Source organism: Mastigoproctus giganteus, chromosome 7 (assembly GCF_048544385.1).
Source record: "Mastigoproctus giganteus isolate SK-2022 chromosome 7, ASM4854438v1, whole genome shotgun sequence".
Lineage (NCBI taxonomy): Eukaryota > Metazoa > Arthropoda > Arachnida > Uropygi > Thelyphonidae > Mastigoproctus > Mastigoproctus giganteus.
The window spans coordinates 190645654-190667257 of record NC_143581.1 but is presented as its reverse complement, the minus strand read 5'-3'; the positions used below and the strand labels follow the sequence as shown (position 1 = coordinate 190667257).

General features: G+C 32.6%; 2 protein-coding genes across 2 annotated transcripts in view; one reads left to right on the top strand and one right to left on the bottom strand.

Annotated features, from left to right (window-relative positions):
* Nucleotides 1–8838, bottom strand: part of LOC150083497 (uncharacterized) — a 656046-nt gene extending 647208 nt beyond the window's left edge. Inside the window, exon 1 of the mRNA XM_090377318.1 lies at nucleotides 8695–8838. Coding sequence (XP_090233444.1) covers nucleotides 8695–8838 — 144 coding nt within the window. The remainder of the gene's footprint in view (nucleotides 1–8694) is intronic.
* A 372-nt stretch (nucleotides 8839–9210) lies between these two features.
* The window catches only part of Nmdmc (NAD-dependent methylenetetrahydrofolate dehydrogenase), a 136148-nt gene continuing 123754 nt past the window's right edge, over nucleotides 9211–21604 (top strand). The window contains exon 1 of the mRNA XM_090377317.1: nucleotides 9211–9987. Within this exon, the coding sequence (XP_090233443.1) occupies nucleotides 9794–9987 (194 nt within the window). The 5' untranslated portion in view covers nucleotides 9211–9793. The remainder of the gene's footprint in view (nucleotides 9988–21604) is intronic.

Below are 21604 nucleotides of genomic sequence, written 5' to 3'. Positions count from 1 at the left end.
ATATTTTATATACAGTTAAAGATGTGCTGAAAATAAAAATTTTTGAAACTATATTGGAATTCATCAGGTTCTTTCTGTTTTAGTTTGAATTTCGTAATAACTAAAATGTACAAAAATTTTTCAACAGAAAAAAAAATGGTTCTCTATGTACATCATGCTGTGCAGTCTCCAGATGAACAAAATATTGCAACTGTAGTGTTTGCCATACTATGTTGCCTATTAGGAGTGTCTATACTGTAGTCTTGTGATGGTTACTTCATTATTATATTCAATAAGAATTACTTTTCCACAATTCAATTTTCAAAGAGCTCTCACAACAGCTAATTTTTAGATTTTATGTTGGCTTTTCTAAAAAATTAATAATAAGGATTCTGTTATATACTGTCTAATATGGCCACTGATAGTAACAAATTTCATTTGCAATTTATAAAACAATTTGGTACATTACCGTTCAGTCCATTATGTAAAAAAAAGCAGTATTTCCAAAAGAAAAAATTCAAAGAAGAGTACAAGTTTAAAAATAAATTTTTCTGTTCCATTACATTTTCTGCATCTGGATTCGCTGCTTTTTTAAACTTAAAGTCTGAATGACAGTTGCTCCTAAAAATAAACCACTCTCTTTCATTCAACATGAATTAGTCTGTCTCAGCCTAAAGTCAACTTGTAGAAAACAAAGAGTCTGAAACAGTCAATAAAGACTGACAATTTCTATATAAAGATAAAGTTACATTTTGAATTTCACAAGCACAGTTTTAACAAAAAAGGGTCCCTATTAAATAAAGTGTAATTAACTTAGTAAAATGAGTTTAAAAGTTATTCGGTATTCCTTATAAAATCTCCTTAATAACTGCTTCCTAAATGAAGATTAAAGCTGCATAATATATTGGAGAACCAATATGGTTGGTTCCCAAAACCCCCCCTTCCACTGGTAAAAGCTATGTTATATAAATTTAATAAACATTTATAGAGAATCCCATATAAAGAGCCTGAGTGCCTTGCTTCCTTTTGTATCTTATCTTCTGCAAGGCCTAAATGATGCCTATATTCACATTATGCTGCATACTAACTAGAGACTAGGCACCTGTGAGATGATCTGATTGAGGTGTATAAGGCATTGAATGGTTTGAACAAGCTCAATGCTGATGGGATTCTTCCTCTTGCCCAGATTAATCGCCTGAGGGGACATAAATTCAAATTGAGGAAAGACAGTTATAGAATAGATGTGTGGAAATTTGCCTTTAGCCAGCGGGTGGTTGATTTCTGGAATAAACTTCCACCTGTCGTAGAAGTGGACAGCTTAAATAAATTCAAGGCAGAACTAGACAAACATTTGGAACAAATGGATGGTCGAAATGGGAAAAGTTTTTTTTTTTGGCTGATGCTGTATAAGCTTGCTTTCTTGCATCATATGCTAACAATAACAATTACTAACGCTAACAATTACATTCAAGATAAATTGTTTTTATTGTAGTGGAAATCTTAGTATATACAGTTCACAAAGGAGTGAGCCATTCCACATCTTGGTATACACAGTGAGGTGTGTGTGGGGGATAAACTCACCTACACAGAAGAGATGAGGACACAGCTTTGCTATATAAAGGAGAGAACTAAAACTGACAACTTAAGTTATGTTGAAAATAAAAAAAAAGTAGAAATTCTGATGTTAATTGAAACTAATATAAGGTTTATTATACTCAATAATGATAAAATAAAAATATATATAAAGCATTAAACTTAAATACTCTGCCCATAAGAGATCACATTAAAAATCCAATTGAATATATGAATAGCAGTGATAACATATTAAAGTACAGCTTATCTGAATATAAGAAATCTAAATGAATGTCATATTTATTAACTAATACTGCACGAGCAAGAAATATTTTTAGCAGCTTGTTCAAATGTTATTAAAGATAAGCCAATTGTGATTTACATTTTTATAACAATTTTGGAACTCTATAAGAAATTAAAAATGCCATAGGAGAATTAAATATATCTTTAATCACCCAGGGCAGCAGCTTGTTCTTGCAAAAGAATGAAGTGTACAGCAGGTTGCAAATATCAGTTTTTGATGGGGTAAAAGAAAAAATTGACTCCTAGCCCAACACAAAAGTCAATATTCTATTAACTAAAGGATATGAATGGTAATTTTACTAATTCACCAGATGAATAAACCACAAAGCATCACTGAAAATATGGTTCTCTCAATATAATCAACATTAGACTACTCTCAGCTTTTGAAAGCTCTTGTTTAATAATCAGACTTTGATAAGAATCCAAAATTAAAAAAACTTCTTCAAAGATAATTCTGCAATCAGTATGAGAGGAAACTTTCTGTATAGGCAGTTGATCAATATACAGGTTCAACTCAAGCAGAAAGTTTGAACAGTTTCTGAGTGGTCAGGAGCGAGGGTGCAGTAGCATGCACTCTTTGGGTGGACCGGGGTTCAAGCCCATGACTACTAAATAGGATTAATGTTTGTATTGATGATTTATTGTAAATTCCACTAACATGGTGGTTGTGCCAGAGTATAAACAAGAACATTTTTTTTTTTTTTTTCTTTTAATAATAATAGGCAAACATTAGGTATAATGAAGAAATTACTGAATTATGCTTTTCATGAAAGTGCAGTTCTGAACAGCACGGTTAGCATTTGTAGAAGGTAATCAAATATAATGTAGAGATAAATGAAATTTTTAACAGATAGTTCCGAACCATACCGAAATAAAAGGTATGCCTTGAGAATGAATCATAAACAGCAATCAGGTCCTTCCAAAAGCAGGAAATATGCAATTTATTTGTGTATATATTGGGGTGATTATAATTAAAGTGTCCACTTTGTAGGTGGTGAACGATGAACCCAGAGATATTAAATTTTAAATAGTCTAGACTATGCAGGAATGAAAGACACACACCAAAAAAAATTAGTTCCAAACAGCAATACAACAAGGATGCAATACTGTCACTCAGGTCAGCTGAAGACTGAATATTACCTTGATAAAACTTGACCTTGAAATATTTTCATCTTCATAGTTTGAATTATGACAAATAATACTATTTCTATATTTCTTACTTATTGCTTCTCTTTGGTAGAGGTACTAACCTTCACCCCTACCACCCAAAAATATATTTTTCTTAACATATACTCAACCAGAAAGCATTTTTATTTTGATATTTTAACCATTCCATGTATGAGAATCCAACAATGAGTTTTTATCAGTAGCATTCAGCTTATTATCTTAGGAGTTATGATTTGATTAGCTGTTTTTGTTTTATTTTTGTACCTAATCTTTAAAAGTTACACTATACAAGATGTGGTCAGAAAATACCCATCATTAAATTTTTATAAGACAAAATTACAGAGGATGATATTACTGGGAGGATGTTTTCATAGACATTTTTACACCAACTTTTTTTTGCCTTGTAGGATGTCCATATGGAATAATTAAAAACTGCACAAGGCTAAATCAGGAGAACACACAAGAGAGAGAGAAGAAAATAAGACTTGATAAAATGATGCAAAAAAAAAAAAAAAAAAAAAAATTCCAGTCATTTCTTCATGATACTTTGATTGTAGAATGCTGACAGCATCCCTCTTAAGATTTTGTTATTTGTTTTTTTTTAGGAGCATTAGCAACTAAGGCCATATTGCTCCGGGACATGCGGTGGTCATTACCTGACCTTTCCGCATCCTCCATATTTGGTGTGACGGGCTCGAATCCCGGTCTAATCAAGAAGCGTGTGCACTGCTGCTCCTTCCCACCTGGCTACGGAGATGCCCCCTCTTAAGAATAGTAACTGTTTTCATAATAAGATTTATTATGTTGTATCGCATTTATATACTGTAATAATTTAAGGTTAACACTAATATTAATGAGACAAAAGGAGAGCAAAACTGTCTAAGAGAAACTGCACATTAGAAGCAGTTTCATCTAAGAGATAGAAGACTCATTAAAGCAACAGAAATTGTATATCAGGAGCAACATTTCATATAAATGCAACAAATATAATAATATACTGCTTCATTCTGACAACTTGCAGATCACTTTAAATTGCATACAAGAATATTTTCATGTGGAATTTTTAATAGTGAGCCACTACCCACACTTGGAAAATGACTACATTTCCTCTGGTTAAAATTACTGTATTACAATCTTTTAAGTATTATGGGCTAATTTGTAATACTATACTATACCAATAACAACCCAATATTTAATTCCTTTGAATGAAAATTTAACCATTTAACAAAATTAAAATATAACAAAAATTATATAACATAATACAACTAATTTGCCAGACATACTCAATCCTTATCATACAATAATTGTCATATATTAATGAAATCAATTAATATATTTATGAAATTATGTAATGCATACAAGATGTGCCAAATTTTGAGAGCAAACGTTAAGTGGATTCACTAAATAATATACTACTATACTAACGATATACATTATTTTCAAAATATGCTATAAAGGCCTGAAAAACAACAGCTTCTGGTTACAATAATATAACAATTAATATTATTTTTATTAATAATAAATTTATATTATAAACATCTGCCAAGTTTATAAGTATACTGCAAAAGCCTGGGCAGTTCCTGCTCTCACAAAAACAATGTGCAAGAGTTTTCACTATTTAGACCAATAAATTAAGACTAAACAACAAAATAGTAATAAAGTTCTTTACCTAACAGAAAATTGAGACTAGCTATGATGTATCCTAAACTAGAATTATAATAACATACACTTCTTCTTGTGGATTTTAGGCTTATGAAGCTTGTACCATTAAATCTCTTCAAAAAACTGTTCGATCTATCTTTTTCTTGGACGCCCTCTGTTTCTTTTTCCAATTTTGGTAGTCTCTTCCTACTCATTCTTTCTACATGCTCTTTCCATTTTAACTGATACTTTTGTATTTCTTCTATTATGTTGTAGGTGTTTAGTGGAGATGTAGCCTGGTTAATCCCAGTAGTGGTCTGAGAAATTTCATTCAGGCTGCTTCCAAACGTTGTTTATCCCTCTTCCCAAGTGTCCTTACTTTGCTACCACATTTATGTGCTGCCTTTGATGTTATACATTCATAATTTCGTTTGTATTGTCATTTGTTTGCCAAAATTTCTTTTTAATATTCCATTCGTTCTATTGTAGGTTAATAATTTGTATTCCATGTCCTTTTTAAATCCTGAAATTCTATTTCCTAAATATTTAAATTAAGTTACTTTTTCAATGATGTTTCCATCTATTTCTACCTTTACTCATATCATATCATTACCAACACATTGCCTTTGATTTTGTTTTTAAAGCTGATATGTTTAAATTATTGTTCTTTGCTATTGTATTTAAATGGTATATTAATACCTGTAATTCATCCTCTGATTTGGCCAAAAATACTTGATCATCAGCATATAGAATTGTGTTAATTTTGCTGTTGTTGCATAGCTGAATTCCACCTGTTATAAGTTTTTTTTTATTCCTGCAATATTTTGTTAATATAAACATTGAATAGTGTTGGTGATAATCCACAACCTTGTCTTATATCCTTATTTGTTGATATAGGTTCTGAAATGTATCCATTCATGTATTTTATGCAAATTTTTGTCTTTGTATATACTTCTTATTGCATTTACTAGTTCCTGGGGGATGTTATACACTAATATTCATTAGTTATTGTGCAACTTTCTACTTCCTGAATTTTTTTTTAATTAGAAAACGCACATTATATAAATAACTCTGGAAAACAACATTTTAAGTGTAAAATTCAATTAACCTTTTCATATGAAGGATGGAATAATATTAACCACTGCAGTAATATTTTTCTGGCTGATTTTTGGTTTGTCTATTTTATAGGAACTGAGGTTTCCCAGTGGGAAAACACAACCTCTGGTAGAGACTGAAATTCATCATAGGGAATAAAACATCCTGAACAGACTTCTTTGTTTAGCCTATAAATGAATTTTCCAATACAGTCATTTCTTGATTTACATACTTTTCACTTGCATATTTTTGATTTAATATGATTAAACAACATCAGTTCCGGTTCCAAATTTGGCATAAGCAAAAAATAAGTCATGGCTTGAAGCCTCATCATTTCCTCTTATGGGGATAAAAATCTATAACTACACATTTCGGGGGAAGCCTTTCCATTTTTGGTTTCAAGTTTAATGTCTTAATCCAGCTCTGAATCCCACTTCTCAATTTAGAATGCTTTAATTCTTAATTTAACATGATTAGCAACAAAGCACATGGCAGGCAACTATGCTGTTGATATAGGTCAATCTGGACTCACTCAAAGATATTTTATGAAATTTTTAAATTGGTGAATTATGTAGTTGAATTGTATTTTCTCTGTTGTATAATTTCTCTATGCAAAATTGCACAGTAAACATATTAATATTCCACATTAAACAATGTATTTTTGTTAATTGTAACTTAATATGAATTGTATAGTTCTATTTAATTATAACTATGTATTGCAAACTAACTTTTTTCCTTAATATTTATAATTAAATCTAACCTTATATTTTTCTACATTGTAATAATAAATACCATACAAAAAACTGTTGTAGTGACTTAGTCTTGCTTTAGAATTAGTATTGGAAAAAATGATGCAAAGAAGCAAGCTTATATAGCAACAATCAAAAAATAAAAAATAAAATACTGTCACCCAATTCATTTATTAATCCCTTCTAAAATTTGTCCAATCCTCCTTTAAATTTATTCAAACAATGATCTACAAAACAATAGGTGGAAGTTTATTTACTCCTTGGCTGAAATCATGTTTATCACTTAAAAAAACTGTGTCTAAAAGGAATTTCAAAATAAAACAACAAAAAATAGCACAAAATAAAAACTTAAAACTATAAAATCCAATAAAAAAAAATAAAAGCATGAAATAAGAACTTGCAGCCACCAATGCAGCATCTATAGTAAAATCTCATTCTCCATGTGATCAATACATTTAAAAAAATACTTACTTGCTATGCAAAAATTATTTGTAGTACTACTTACCATATATTTTACATAAATAAACATCTTACCTGTTTATCATTTAGAAGGTCAACCCTGTGTGTCAGCTTGGCCCTTCAGTTTACCTCCAAAAAATATTTCTTATGTGAAATTAGCTCTTATAACAGGGATAAAAATAACAGGCAACTCCAGATCCCTCATTAGGCCTTCACTTCCATAGCATTAGTTTTTTTTTGTTTTTGTTAGTTGTTGGTGCATCGGCTTCTATGGCCATAATGCACCTCCAAAAGTTTTTGCACTACTCTGATTCAAGCCCGAGGTAGGATTCGAACCAACAATCTTTGGGTTTGCCAGACAGGTATTTTACTCACCCTTATATAGCAACATAGAATTAGTATGAAGTAAGAAGCCAAGTGAGTGATCATAGCCACCTGCTGTTTTTCCCCCTACTTTAACATATGTGGTGCTTCAGGGAATGCACCTACCAAGAAATGACTGTATACTAGATATTTCTAGTATAAAACATGCTAGAAATATCTTAATATAAGCTGATTTCCAATAAGTTTGCCATCACTTTCCATGTTTTTAATTATAACAGCTGCTGGAACACAGCAGCCACTATAGAAAAAAAAACTATCAAAAAAATAGAATATCATATCTGTAGAAAATTAAACTATTTTTAAGCAATAGTTTTAATGGCTGTGGTTATAATAACAGAGATGAAATAAATATTTCATACACAGCAGACTATTTTGAATTCATTATTTTCCTCATATGGATATGGTAATAACCATTACAGTTTTAAAACGAAAATTCAAATAATTTTGAAAATGCTAAAAATACTTTACATTACTTTTTATTAAAAAAATAAAAAAGAATTCAAAATTTTGATACACACTGGCATTAATTCATAAATTCTATTTAATTTTTTTATATAAATTTCTTACCTAAAATTCTTACAATCAACAAAGTAGCAAATTTTTTTCAGTAGAGGACTTTTACCAATATGAAATTATATTTTATAGAAATCATTTTACCTTATTTATATAAGATTTAGTATGATATATACTATTAATAAAAAAGGAAAAAATAAGTTTCCAAAAGAATTTTTTTTTATAAAGTTTGAAGTTTTTTTTATATATAAAAAGAACTTTTTCTTTTAATTTGAAGCATCTAAAATACATGTTTTAAAAATACTGCAACAGAGAAAACAGGCTATTTTCAGAATTTGATTCAAGTTTAATCTAAAAATTACAGGCAGTTCTACTTCCCTACATATTTATTTATTGTGTATGTATGCATGTGTCAGCAGCTTTTGTTCCATGTAGTGCTTTTGGCATTTAACGTCTAATAAGGCTGCCAAGGCAAGTAATTAAAAACTTAATGATATATTGAGGTATTCAAAAGTAATGCTGGAGATGCTCTGCTAAACCAGCTGAAATGATATTCAACATTTCATGTTTTTTTTTTAAATGGATTACATTAATAATATACAGAATAATTTTACAACATTTCCTTTTAAATCTCTATTTATATATATTTAAATATTTTTATAATAAATATTTCTCTAAAGCAATGGGCTGATTTACTCCCAAAACACTGCAACAGTTACTAAGTTTCTGTCATACTTTGTTAGCACAGCATCCGAGTGAAGCGCGGTACAACGATAGAGCCAGGTGAGTCATTCATTATTCAATTTGAAATTTAAAATGAAAGCAAGCTTACCTCGCCGCTTACTGCGGCTGGCGAGTTTTCTATGACTTCATATATCACAGGAGGACAGTCTGAACCAGAACCACCAAAAATTGAAAATCCATAACCAAACGAATCACTCCTTTTTAACTGAACAACTTTTAGTTGCTCCTCCATGATGGATCTGAAAGATACTATTGTGACTGCCCTCTGTTGGACATGTGAGGAAACTGAGGGTGACAGATAAGGAAATGGGCGGTGCAAAGGAACGTTAAAAATGTAATTCGTTATCTAGGATACGTAATTTAAATACCGGAAGCAGAAACACCAAAGATGAAGATTTCTAATCACGCACTGATGTTTTGATAGGACGAATGAGGAAGTTTTTGAACCTGAATTAGATATTTACTACAAGCATATCTATGTGGATAGATGACTTCCATGCCTACTCTCATTGTAAATCAATCTCAATAACTCATCTTTTTAGGGAAAATGAATTTATCGTTTATGTTTGTAAAAGAAAAGCAAAAGAAAACACGTCGGCAACAGCTGTAGTTTTTTGTATAAATTTACGAATAAGGTAAGTAGTTTTGAAGAGAGATTCATCACTCAAATCTCGGAGAAAGTTTATTCCGCCATCAGACTGTGGAGTGAATTATAATTCGCCAGAAATTTGCATTTTATGATATATAAAAAGCAATATGTCTGCTTTCTGTGCAAGTTGTTCTATTCTAGTTCTCTTTCAAAAGACTACTGACCCATGCCTTGAGGCCAGCTACATTGACCTAGAAATAGTAACCTACTGCTTAAATTACATGTTAGGCCTATAATGCAAGGATGTATTATTGACATGTCAGTTCAGACGGCGTGTATTGTCAAATCTCTTCATGCAAAGCTTACCTGTATATTCAGTACTTGGAATCCTGACCGTTCCTTTCCTGTGGCTACAATGAGAGATTTGAATCATGCTGAAATGGTTTTACGTAGTTACCGGTTATTCCTAGGCATGATTGGTAGTATTTGCTCATGTGCTGCTTGTATATAAGATAAGATCAATGAATGTTCGTCCTTGTAATGATTGCAAAGTTTAAGTTGAGTATATGATACTCGTTTTAAGTAGTTGATTTGCTTAATGTATACTGACATTTTCATGTTTATGTTTGCTCTTAGGAAATCTGTGTTACCTTTGCCAACATGGCATGGAAGCTATCCTGTTTTGTATACAGCTGGTTTAAGTGGATTTAGTCAAATTTATGACAAAAATATATATATTAAGTATAAGATAAACCACTGTCCTGAACGACTTTTTCATCTCACTGCCCAAAGGTAAGACTATAGTTTCGAAAAATTTAATTATATTTTATTTCTTAAGTTCTGGATAAGCGTATGTATGATATAGCAAGTGTGTGTGCGTTTCTTTCTTTCGCCACAGATACATGAATTGCTTCAGTAATTAGTAATATAAGTGTAATAAAATTTACGGTCAATAAGGGAAATTGCTGTGCCCTTTATGGTTCATAACCAGAGCTGTTAATACCAACGATTTCTATACACGCACTATGGTTTCATAAGTTGAGAAAATTGGTAATAGCCACAAATATCCTTTTACTGCAGTGCCACTTTTTTTTTTTTAAGAGCTGTTAATACCAACGATTTCTATACACGCACTATGGTTTCATAAGTTGAGAAAATTGAGAATATCCTTTTACTGCAGTGCCACTTTTTTTGCTTTGCTTTTTTTTTTTTTTTTTTTTTTACATTAGCAGACTGTATGTAATATTTTTATTTTGATGCAGTATGACATTGATGTATTAAAAATGGGAATATTAAAAATTGTCATCACGCCCAAATTTCTTTTAAATAAAACTATTTCACTAAACAGGCATATCAATTTTTAAGAATAAAAGAGGGAAAAAATAAATTTGGCTTTCATTATAGCTGCAGTGATAATATGTGATTTATGAATAGAGTTGCTTACTATAAAATGTATTTCAAAAATTTTCGAATTGCCATTAAGTTAAAATAGCAATAGAGAAAGCTAAATGTTAAGCATAAAAACATTTTTTATGATTTGTATGTTGTATTTAAGGTTATTCTTAAAATAAAAAGGGAGGAAATATTGACTAATTCTATTAGGAAAAATAAATTAATTTTCTTAAGAGAACATTTTCCACAAAAAGAAAGATATGGTGATTTCACAAATAAAATATGCAAATATATTGATAATGTGTACCAAAGAAAGAATGCAAGTTGTAAACATGTATATTTGTAGATTGGATATTAGACAAATAAATTTAAAACATACTTAAAATAATACAAAGATATTTAAAATATAGATTCCTGAGGAAAAATCATAACTCTGGGATCTGATGGTACTGGTCACTTCAAGTAAAAAACATATTTTAACATAGGTCTGATTCTGAATAGTTATGTTTCAATTAAAAAAAAATACAGTTTTGTAGGTTTGAATATAAATACAGGCATACCTCGGTTAACGTTACCTCTGATAACGAAGCTTCGCTATAACGAAGTCGGCAATTTCAAGCCCCATTTAACATAAAAAAAATATTCCACTTTAATCACCTGAAATCTAAACAAACTGAAGAAATTACGGAAACCTTTGGGGCTTCTCGTGGTTGGTTTGAGAAATTTAAAAAACGGGCCAGGATTCATAGTGTAAAATTAACAGGAGAAGCTGCAAATAAGTTTCCAGAAAAACTAAAGGAAATAATTGAACGTGAAAATTTTCCAAATTTGGTGTTCAATGTTGACGAAAGCGGTTTGTTCTGGAAACGGCTACCAACAAAAAGCTTCATTTCTGTTGAAGAAAAATCAGCTGCTGGGTTCAAAGCAGCCAAAGACCGTTTAACGTTACTCTTTGGATCAAATGCCTCTGGCGATTATAAATTAAAATTGTTATTAGTTTACCATTCAGAAAATCCGAGGGCGTTAAAAGGTAACATAAAAATGAATTTACCTGTAATATGGAAAGCAAATAGAAAAGCGTGGGTTACCAAGGAGTTATTTACTGATTGGTTTGTTAACCACTTTTGTCCTGAAGTAAAACGGTATTGTCAAAAAAAAAACAACTTTGAAGAAAAATCTCTTTTGTTGTTAGACAATGCTCCGGGACATCCTACTGATCTTAACACGTTGGATACATGCATTCCTGTCAAAATTGTGTTTCTTCCAGCAAGCACAACTTCCCTGATTCCACCATTGGATTAGGGAGTAATAGCATCATTTAAAGCTTATTATCTGCGTCGAGCATTAAGCAGTTTAACTGAACTAGAGGATAAAGAGTTTGTTTTTGGTTTTTTTTTTAAGGGGCATTAGCAACTAAGGCCATATTGCTCCGGGATATGCGGTGGTCATTCCCTGACCTTTCCGCATCCTCCGTATTTGGTGGTGAGGGGCTCGAACCCCGGTTTAATCAAGAAGCGTGTGCTACGCACTGCTGCTCCTTCCCACCTGGCTACGGAGGCGCCAGGATAAAGAGGAAATGATAGTTAAAACTTTTTGGAAAAACTACACCATTAAAAACGCAATTGAAAACATTGATAGTTCTTGGAAAGAAGGCACTAAGAAATGCTTAAATGGAGTTTGGCGCAAAATATGGCCAGAAGTTGTACTAGAAGAAGAAAATAACATCCAAGAAATTAGAAATGAAGTTATCCAGATGGCTCAATCAATAGGTTTCGAAAATGTCGATGAAGAGGATGTTAGAAATTTATTGAATGCAGAAGATGATGGTTTTTCAGTGGAAGATTTAGAAAACCTTGTTAGCAACGAAGACAAAGATAATGAAGACGAAGTTAAAGAAGTTCCTGCCGAAAAAGTGTTAACAACCAAAGGTTTAAAAAGGTGCTTAAATGACATTGAAAACGTTTTAAATTTTTTTAGTGAAAATGATCCTGATTTAGGAAGAAGTGTTATTTTTTAAGCGATCAGTGTTAAATGCAATAACTCCGTATAGGCAATTGTTAAATGAAAGAGAAAAAGAGCATAAACAATCAACTTTGGACTCATATTTTAAAATGTGATTTCACTTTGTATGTAAGTTGACTGTTTATTTAATAAAACTTTTCTTTGTTCGAAAAAAAAAGCTTTTCATTTTCTTTACGTAGGAACGTATCCCTATTCTGGCCATAGTATTTTTACCTCTGAAAACGAAGTTTCGCTTAACGAAGTAATTTCGTGGAACGCATCGTATTCGTTATTCGAGGTATGCCTGTAGTAATAAAATAATAAGTAGACATGACTAAATTCTTAAATGTCTGCTTATTCTTTATTTTTTACCATTCAAAGCTCCATAGCCATTTTTTAAATTTTAAACAGCATATTTATTTATATTTATCAGTGGGATCAACTAATGATGTTACCAACATTGCATTCTACATGGGAAACTTTCAGGAACTTAATTTTGGAGGCCTAGTCTTTTTATTCCAACTAAAAAATACTGTTCAAGGCCTAAATGTTTGTTGTTGTTTTTTTTTTTTTCTTTTTGGTTTTTAGGAGCATTAGCAACTAAGGCCATATTGCTCCGGGATGTGCAGTGGTCATTTCCTGACCTTTCCGCATCCTCCGTATTTGGTGGTGACGGGCTCGAACCCCGGTCTAATCAAGAAGCGTGTACTATGCACTGCTGCTCCTTCCCACCTGGCTACGGAGGTGCCAAGGCCTAAATGGATGTCAGATGAATTAATGAGGCTCGTGGCAGAGAAGAAGAATGTATGGAATGCATATAAAGTATCAGGTGATACAGAAGCCTATGGCAGGTATAAACTAGTCTGTAATCAAGTCACAAAGGAGATTAGGCAGGCAAAGGCAGATTACAAGAAATCTTTGGCAAAGGATGCAAAGAAAAATAGCAAAGAGTTCTTTACTTATGTAAACTCTAGAAGGAAATGGATGAATCAGATTGGACCACTTAACATAGATGGGTTGACTATTGATGATCATGCTCAGGTAGCTGATAAACTGAATGAGTATTTTGCATATACATTCACACATGAGGAGTTATTCAATGAGAGGAGTACCAGAAGTTTATCAAATGCTAACAGGGAGCTAAGTGATTTTGTAATAACTGAGAGCAAAGTGAAGGAGAAATTACTGAAGTTAAACATAAGGTAGGTACCTGGGCGGACGGGATCTATCCAGTTATATTAGAGGAGGCAGCAAAGGAAGTAAGCAAACCTTAGCCATAATTATGAGTGCTTCCTTGGACGCAGGGGAAGTCCCTGTGGACTGGAGGTATGCAAATGTATCACCAATTCACAAAGGGGGTTCAAAAGGTGACACAAGTAACTACAGACCTGTTAGTTTAACTTGTGATCCGGGGAAAATGGTGGAATTACTGGTTCAAGAAGCATTGCAGGATCATCTAGACAAGACTGCAGTAATAGTTAAGACACAGCATGGGTTTGTTAAAGGGAGGTCTTGTCTGACCAATTTGATTGGATACTATGGTGTGGTCACAAAGGAACTGAATGCCAAAAATAATTTTGATATCATATACTTGGAATTCAGGAAAGCTTTTGATATTGTTGCACATGGAAGACTGCTGTACAAATTGGAGAGGTATAGCATTAAGGGTAAGTTGCTACAATAGATAAAGAGATGGTTGAGTGGGAGACAACAGAGATTGGTAATCAATGGACACTGCTCTTCGTGGAAAAATGTTATTAGTGAAGTTCCCCAGGGTTCAGTGTTGCGCCCATTGTTGTTTTCTGTATTCATCAGTGATATTGATGAAGGTATATCAGGTTTAATATCCAAGTTTGCAGATGATACAAAGGTTGCCAGGGTTGTTATGACAGTAAAGACAGTATGCTACTTCAACTCTATCTAGATAAGTTTGGCAAATGGGCTGAGAAGTGGCAACTGAATTTTAACATTGACAAATGTAAATTACTGGATATGGGTAGCAATAACAGAAGAGAAACATACCAACTGTGTGGTACTACACTCAGTGAAGTGGAAAGTGAAAAAGACCTGGGGGTAATTGTGCAGTCCAATATGAAGTTCGCTGAGCAGTGCAGATGAGCTGCCAGGGCTGGTCATGGAGTCTTGTCAATGATATATAGGAATTTTGCTAGCAGGGACAGGAAGGTGATTATCCCGTTATACAAGGCAATGGTCAGGCCACACCTAGAGTACTGTGTATAAGTATGGAGGCCTCGTTTTAGGAAGGATGTAGTGTTGCTAGAACGAGTACAAAGAAGGGCAAGAAGATTGGTGAGGGGAACAGTGGGGTGCTCTTACCAAGAAAAGCTTAAGTTCTGCAAATTGCAGCACCTGGAGAGTAGGCATCTGCGAGGTGATCTGATTGAGGTGTATAAGGCCCTGAATGGGTTGAGCAAGCTGATTGCTGATTGCTGATGGGATCCTTCCTCTTGCTCAGACTAAGAACCTGTGGGGGCACAGTTTCAAATTGAGGAAAGATAGTTGTAGAATAGATGTGCGGAAGTTTGCCTTTAGCCAGCAGGTAGTTGATTGGTGTAACAGGCTTCCATCTTTGTGGAAGCTAATAGTCTAAATAAATTTAAGGCTGAGTTGGACAGGCATTTGGAATGAATTGAGGGGTGAAATGGGAGGGTTTTTTTTTTTTTTTTTGACTGATGCTGCATAAGCCTGCTTTCTTGCATCGTATGCCTGTACTAATGCTAATAAGAGCCATATTTATATATATATATATTTTTTTACTCAAAGTGACCACATCCATCGGCTACTGAAGTTAATGACCTTTCTCTGTGAATCACCACCCACATATACATAGTAATTCAAGGGAAAAAGTCACTAAATCATTATATATAAACAGTTAAAAAGTGCTGTAACAGAAAAAATTACAATCCTCTCCCATTTTTTTTTCTTAAAAATAATACGATAACTTAATATATGTATGGCCGACCGGGTTAGCCGAGTGGGTAAAGTACCTGCCCGGCAACCCAAAGGTCGCGGGTTCGATTCCCGCTTCGGGCTTGGATCAAAGTACTGCAAAAACCTTGGGAGGTGCAATATGGCCACAGAAGCCGATGCGCCAACAACTACCAAATCAAAAAAATATATATATATATATATGTATGATTTTCAAATTTGTTATTATTGCAGTTACACAGTATTACTGATAAATAAAATGCAGTCATATATAAATTTAACAAAGCTTTTGTATTTTTCACTATAAGCAAAAAAAAGGGGGGGTTTTTTTCAATGTTGAATAGCTTGCTTTCTCAGCAACATGATTATGAGTAACAAAATGGCCTTCCACTTTTAAGATCCATTCCTTAAAATTTCATTTTTACTTTTCAGTGTGCAGTAGAAAGATTTTTTGAATTTGAAAATTTATATTTTAATTGTTGAGAGAAAGACATTACATAGTTGTTCACAATGAATTAACTTGAAATAAAAATATCACTAATTATAGCATGTGAATTATTATCAAATGAATTTTATTGTATGCAAGATATTACTATAAGTAACTGAAACTCCTACATTTAATAGAACTATTTAATAATTGCATGTTGAGTCCTGTTATCAGGCCTAATCAAGAAAGGTTGAAAGCTAAATTTAACTTACTTTTGCCCTTAGTGGAAGCTGTCACTTGCTCCAGGCCATCATGTAAGGAGTTTGGATGTTTGAGGATTAAATAAAAAAAGTAATTGGAGGGTAAAGGTTGGCCCAATAATGCTGTTTTCTCTGGGGGCTTATGCTAGCTCTTAGTGCACTGGTCTATTCTGTGCATTCCTATATTTCTTGATTTGGTCTGACGTCTTGATAGGATTCACCATGGAATTTAGAAATGTTGTCAATTATTAAGTAGTTCTATTGCGCAGGAGTTTGTTGCAGAACTTACATATTGTAATACTTTGCCCACAATAAAATACACTTGATAACAATTCTTATGGTTTAATTAGTGTTATTCATATTTCATATTAATTCTTTTTCATCTTTTATTTTTTAATTTTTAGTTATACTAATTTTAAGATTAAAACAACTTTGCATGTGAGAACTAGTTATGCAAATTATAAAAAAACTGCTACTTAATTCTAAATGTGCACATGTACTTTGCTCTAATTAAGAGTACAGAAGATAATATGGTGTTCATGAATGAAATTTAATATTATTTTATATGGACTGGAAAAAACTTAACTTTCAAAATAACAGTTATTTGAAGAGTTAATAAACTTCTTTTCTCTATAAATAAAAAAAAAAACCTTAAATTCTTATGAGTTGTATATAATGAGAAATGATTTCATGATCTATCTGGTGGTAATATTAAATAAAACAATAAAATTGGCTAAAAGCCATTGCATTTTGGAGAAATCAGAGAGACAACTAAATGCTAATATTTACAGTTACATGTAAATATTCTTTATTGTCTATATTGCACATTACATAACCATGCAAATAAGATAAGGTTGTATAGTTGATTATAAACGTGGTTGATGTTTTTGTTTACTCTCTTCAGTGAACTCACACCTAACAGTTAAGATCACCACTTTATTATGATAGTATAATAAAATTGCAGAAGTTTGCCTTTAGCCAGCAGGTAGTTGATTGCTGGACCAGACTTCCATCTGTTGCTTGTGGAAGTTAATAGCCTAAATAAATTTAAGGCTGAACTAGACAAACATTTGGAGTAACCAGATAGGTAAAATGGGAAGGTTTTTTTTTTTGGCTTTTGCTGTATAAGCTTGCTTGCTTGCATCATACTCTTCAACTAATGCTAATAAGCATACTGTAGGCCTCCATAGCCAAGTTGTCAGGAGCGGGAGTGCAGTAGCACACGCTCTTTGAGTAGACCGGAGTTCTAGCCTCTGACTGCTAAATATGGTCGATCTGCCAACTTGCACTGGACCAGCATGACAGATTATGGTCCATTTCCCTCAACATGAATCATACATCCTGTTTCCATCCTGCAGTGGATTGATAATGGCTGCAGTTTACCCCCTTTTTTTTTTTTTTTTTTTAAATATATAAGCAGACTAGTAATACATAGCAGACCAAATAATTCAAAAAATAATATAAGCACACTTTTTTTTTTTTTCCCCCAATTTACAGTACATACAAAAGAAAATGTAATAACTAAAAAAAATAATTCTCAAGGCTGGTGTTGAAAAAATATAAATTTACCATATAAGACTAGAAAAAAAAGTAAATAAAAATGAGCAGATTTATGGCCAGTTATGCTTCATGAGATAAAGAGGCAACAATATTTATGATATTGGTAACTCCATGAGTGAACGTTGAGCACATTAACAACAGTTGAAAAGCTGCTGAATCATATTTTCCACAATAACTGTTAAGTGACCCAATGTGAAAAGTCTATTTGCTTCTACTGAGTGGTGAAACTACCATAGGATCTAAAAGGTCGGGGGCGGGGAGACATTTGGTTGGAATTGGTCATTAAGGAGCATAGGAGGCCAGGCTTTCATGAATCTTGCAGGAGAAAGGGCCCAGAATTTGTAGTTTTGCTACTGCTTATATTGTAGTAGATCTTGAAGGAATTTTAAAATTGTAAAAAATTAAGTCGAAGTTGCCAAAATTATGGTATGTCATATTAACTAAGAGTTTAAAAAGAAAAATGAGATGAACTTCGGTGATTTTTACCCCTAGGGACATGCATCTGATTTATGCAGAGTGAAAATTACTATATCATCAGTGATATAAAAGACAGTGCCTGGTAAGACATTTGCTACAGTGCTGTTTGATTATGCCAGAATTTCTCAATACGAGTCAGTGTGGCAAGATTATGGGTTTACAGAGAAGGATAGAGTACAAGTACCTAAATATTTGAAACATTATGTTCCACTTGGTTAATCTCACTGGGCTGTTAGGCTGGGCAGTAATATATGTAATACATCTATTCAGTGCATTTGCTGAAAAAAATAAAAATATTAAATTAAAAAAAAGCATTAATATTGTTGCTGGAGAAGTATACTAATTTTTTGCTCTTAAGGTCTCATAAATTCTAGATCTGGAAATAATTATTCATAAAACTGAACATTTGTTAGAATGCATGTGCTTTTTTTTTTTATTTGCAGATAATGAAGGGACATATACAGTTATTCAGGCAGTATCAGCATTAAAATTTTGTTGTTGTGAGTATTAAGTTATTAAAAGAAGTCAAGTTTGCAAAATTCAGTTAAGCAAGCAAAATTAGACCTTTAAATGGCAGTTTCTTCAACTGCCATTTAAAAATATTGGCTTATCCTTGATAGATATGATTAGGCACTGTATGAAGTAAACATGATTGACTCATATGAAATATAAAATTTATACAGATAATTCTGAATAAGAATAAAAAAAAGACTGATAAATTTATCGGAACCTTCATATTCTTTGAAAGGCAGTTGTAGTATTTCAAAAGATGTATATTTCAGAACTTTACTGTACTGAACCATTTCAAAGAACCCAGTTAGAAAATGGATGCTAAGGTTTCTCCCTTTTTCATTTGGATTATAGTAGAGCTCATGGATTTTTGAAAGATTTTTTTCCCTTGGCATCGATTAGAGATTACCAACTTTGATCAATTCTGTACAATGTCAGTAATTCGGAATGATAAAAAAGACATACAACCCATAAAATTAACTATTGCTTTCCACCTTTTGCATTAATATTTATAAATAACAACATATGAAAAAGTTTCGCAGAGTCTAGGAACATATAACCTTGAGAGGTCTGTTGCATTAGTTGGATTTAAGATGTTCAAAGAGCAAAAGTTACTTCTCAAGTGCAATGTTTGTTTATTATTAAATATTACTTTGTCACATTGTTATTGAGACTTCCAGAATACATTTGGCTTAACATTCCTGGATGCTCCAGTTTCAAGTAAAAAAATATTTTATATGACAACCAGTAGTATTAATAATACACTAGTTACAGTTTGTTTCCCTTTCTTGATGAATTGATATATAAAAAAAATATATATGGAGCTTCCCCCCCCCTCCAGAGAACAATGGATCCCAGTATTAGAGCACAGTGCTTGAAGCCTAGCTGACCTTCAGTGTTAATAATGAAATGATTATGTCAAATTGGTTGCAGTCTCCAAGGAAATCACTGATCTGGGTATCACTGATCTAATCACTATAACTGGGTATTCCTGTGCCCCCAGCTCCCCCATAAAAATTGGAAATTGATAGTGAATACATAATGAAACTCAGTAAAATACATGTCTTGCTGACTCATTTTTCGATACATATATATTTCAATTTAAAAAAAAAATAAGAATAAATAAATACATACCTTTCTATATATTAAAATAATTTTCCTCCTAGTGATATTTATTCAGCCAATGGAAGAAGAGGAATGCAAGTTATGTGGTAATACTTAACAAATACTAAAATATGTAACAGAAGCTTGTTTTACTGTAGTAAAACAAGCTTATGTTTTAGCGTGGTCATTCTAGATAAACCTCATACACGTGCTTTGTTTATCTAGCATGACCATGTGGTACCATTCTTGATTTCCATATGTAACATTTATTTATTCATAGCTGAGGAAGAGAGAGACAGTGTCGAAAGCTTCTGTAAGTATTTTGTTTTATCAAAAAAAGTGAGTGCAGCGAGCAGGGGCAAAGTCCCCTTGTATTATATTATTTTTAATTCCTATGGTTTGGCACTTCTAGTTCTGATGTGCCTGGATTAAATGCCCTACTTACTTTGCCCTAGTTACAATTCTTTTATTGATAAAGCTCTTTCTATGTAATGGAGATTATCTGAAACACTTAGACGGCTACAAAATTTACTTCATACTTATTGAATCCAAGTTAAGTACAAATTTAAGGCACAAACAAAACAAAGAGAAAAGAGTTTTTGAAATTTCATTCTCACTGGTGTTAACATTTTGTATATGATTTTTTTTATGTAAGATGCTGGTCTCACCTGAGTGTATGTGTAAATAGCTTGATTAACTGAATACGGAGTGCCAAAAATCCTTGCAGCTTTTGCAACCAGCTATCACATGCCTTAAAATTTGTCAGCATGTAGTGCTCCTGATTCCCCCCCCCCCCACAACAAAAACATTAAATGCAAAGCACAACCAGGTAACACAGATTTCTCTCATTGGATGTCAATGAATGTGACCACTGATTCCAGCCAAGGTGGAGAAACTACACCTCTTGCAAACTGAACATTAGCGATGTAGGAATTTTTTATGGCTGCATTATTTTTAAGAATTTGTAGCCAACCTGATCTCCTGAGCTATTTTCACCTAACTTTTCTTTGGAGGTTATTAAAACAAAATGTGTATTCAAACAATCTGCAAAAACATTACAAGGTTTGCTAAAAGATATGGGATTTTAAACTTAAATAAATAATAAAATCAGTTATATAATTTAAAATTGTTTATTGAAAATTAAAGGACATACTAGGAATTATTTTTTTAATATAACATCTTTTAAATGCTTTCAAAAATTAGCTGTACTTGAAGAAACACACTTTCCATGATAGGATCTGAAATATTCTGATTAATGCTGTTTCTCCTGTTTCTCTACCTGTCTTTTGTTTTAATCCCCATAGTATTCTAGGCCTTGTGGAGGTGCCTCGGTAGCCAGGAGGGCAGGAGCAGCAGTGCGTAGCACACGCTTCTTGATTAGACCGGGGTTCAAGCCCATGACCACCAAATACGGAGGATACGGATAGGTCAGGGAATGACCACCGCATATCTCTGGAGCAATATGGCCTTAGTTGCTAATGCTCCTAAAAACCAAATAACAATTAGGCCTTGTGAGCTATTCCTGTAAGTAGCTCTACAAGAAGTTTAGAGATAATAAATTCCAAGAACTAGGAGACAAAAGAATATCTCCAATACAGGCCTAGCACAGCAAGGTAGACAACATTGGTATTGCAACAATGATATGGCCATCACAACTGTTGAAGCAAATGGGAGACTAGAAATAGGGAAATAGTAGCAATATAGCCTTCTAGTCAAAATATCAAAAAAA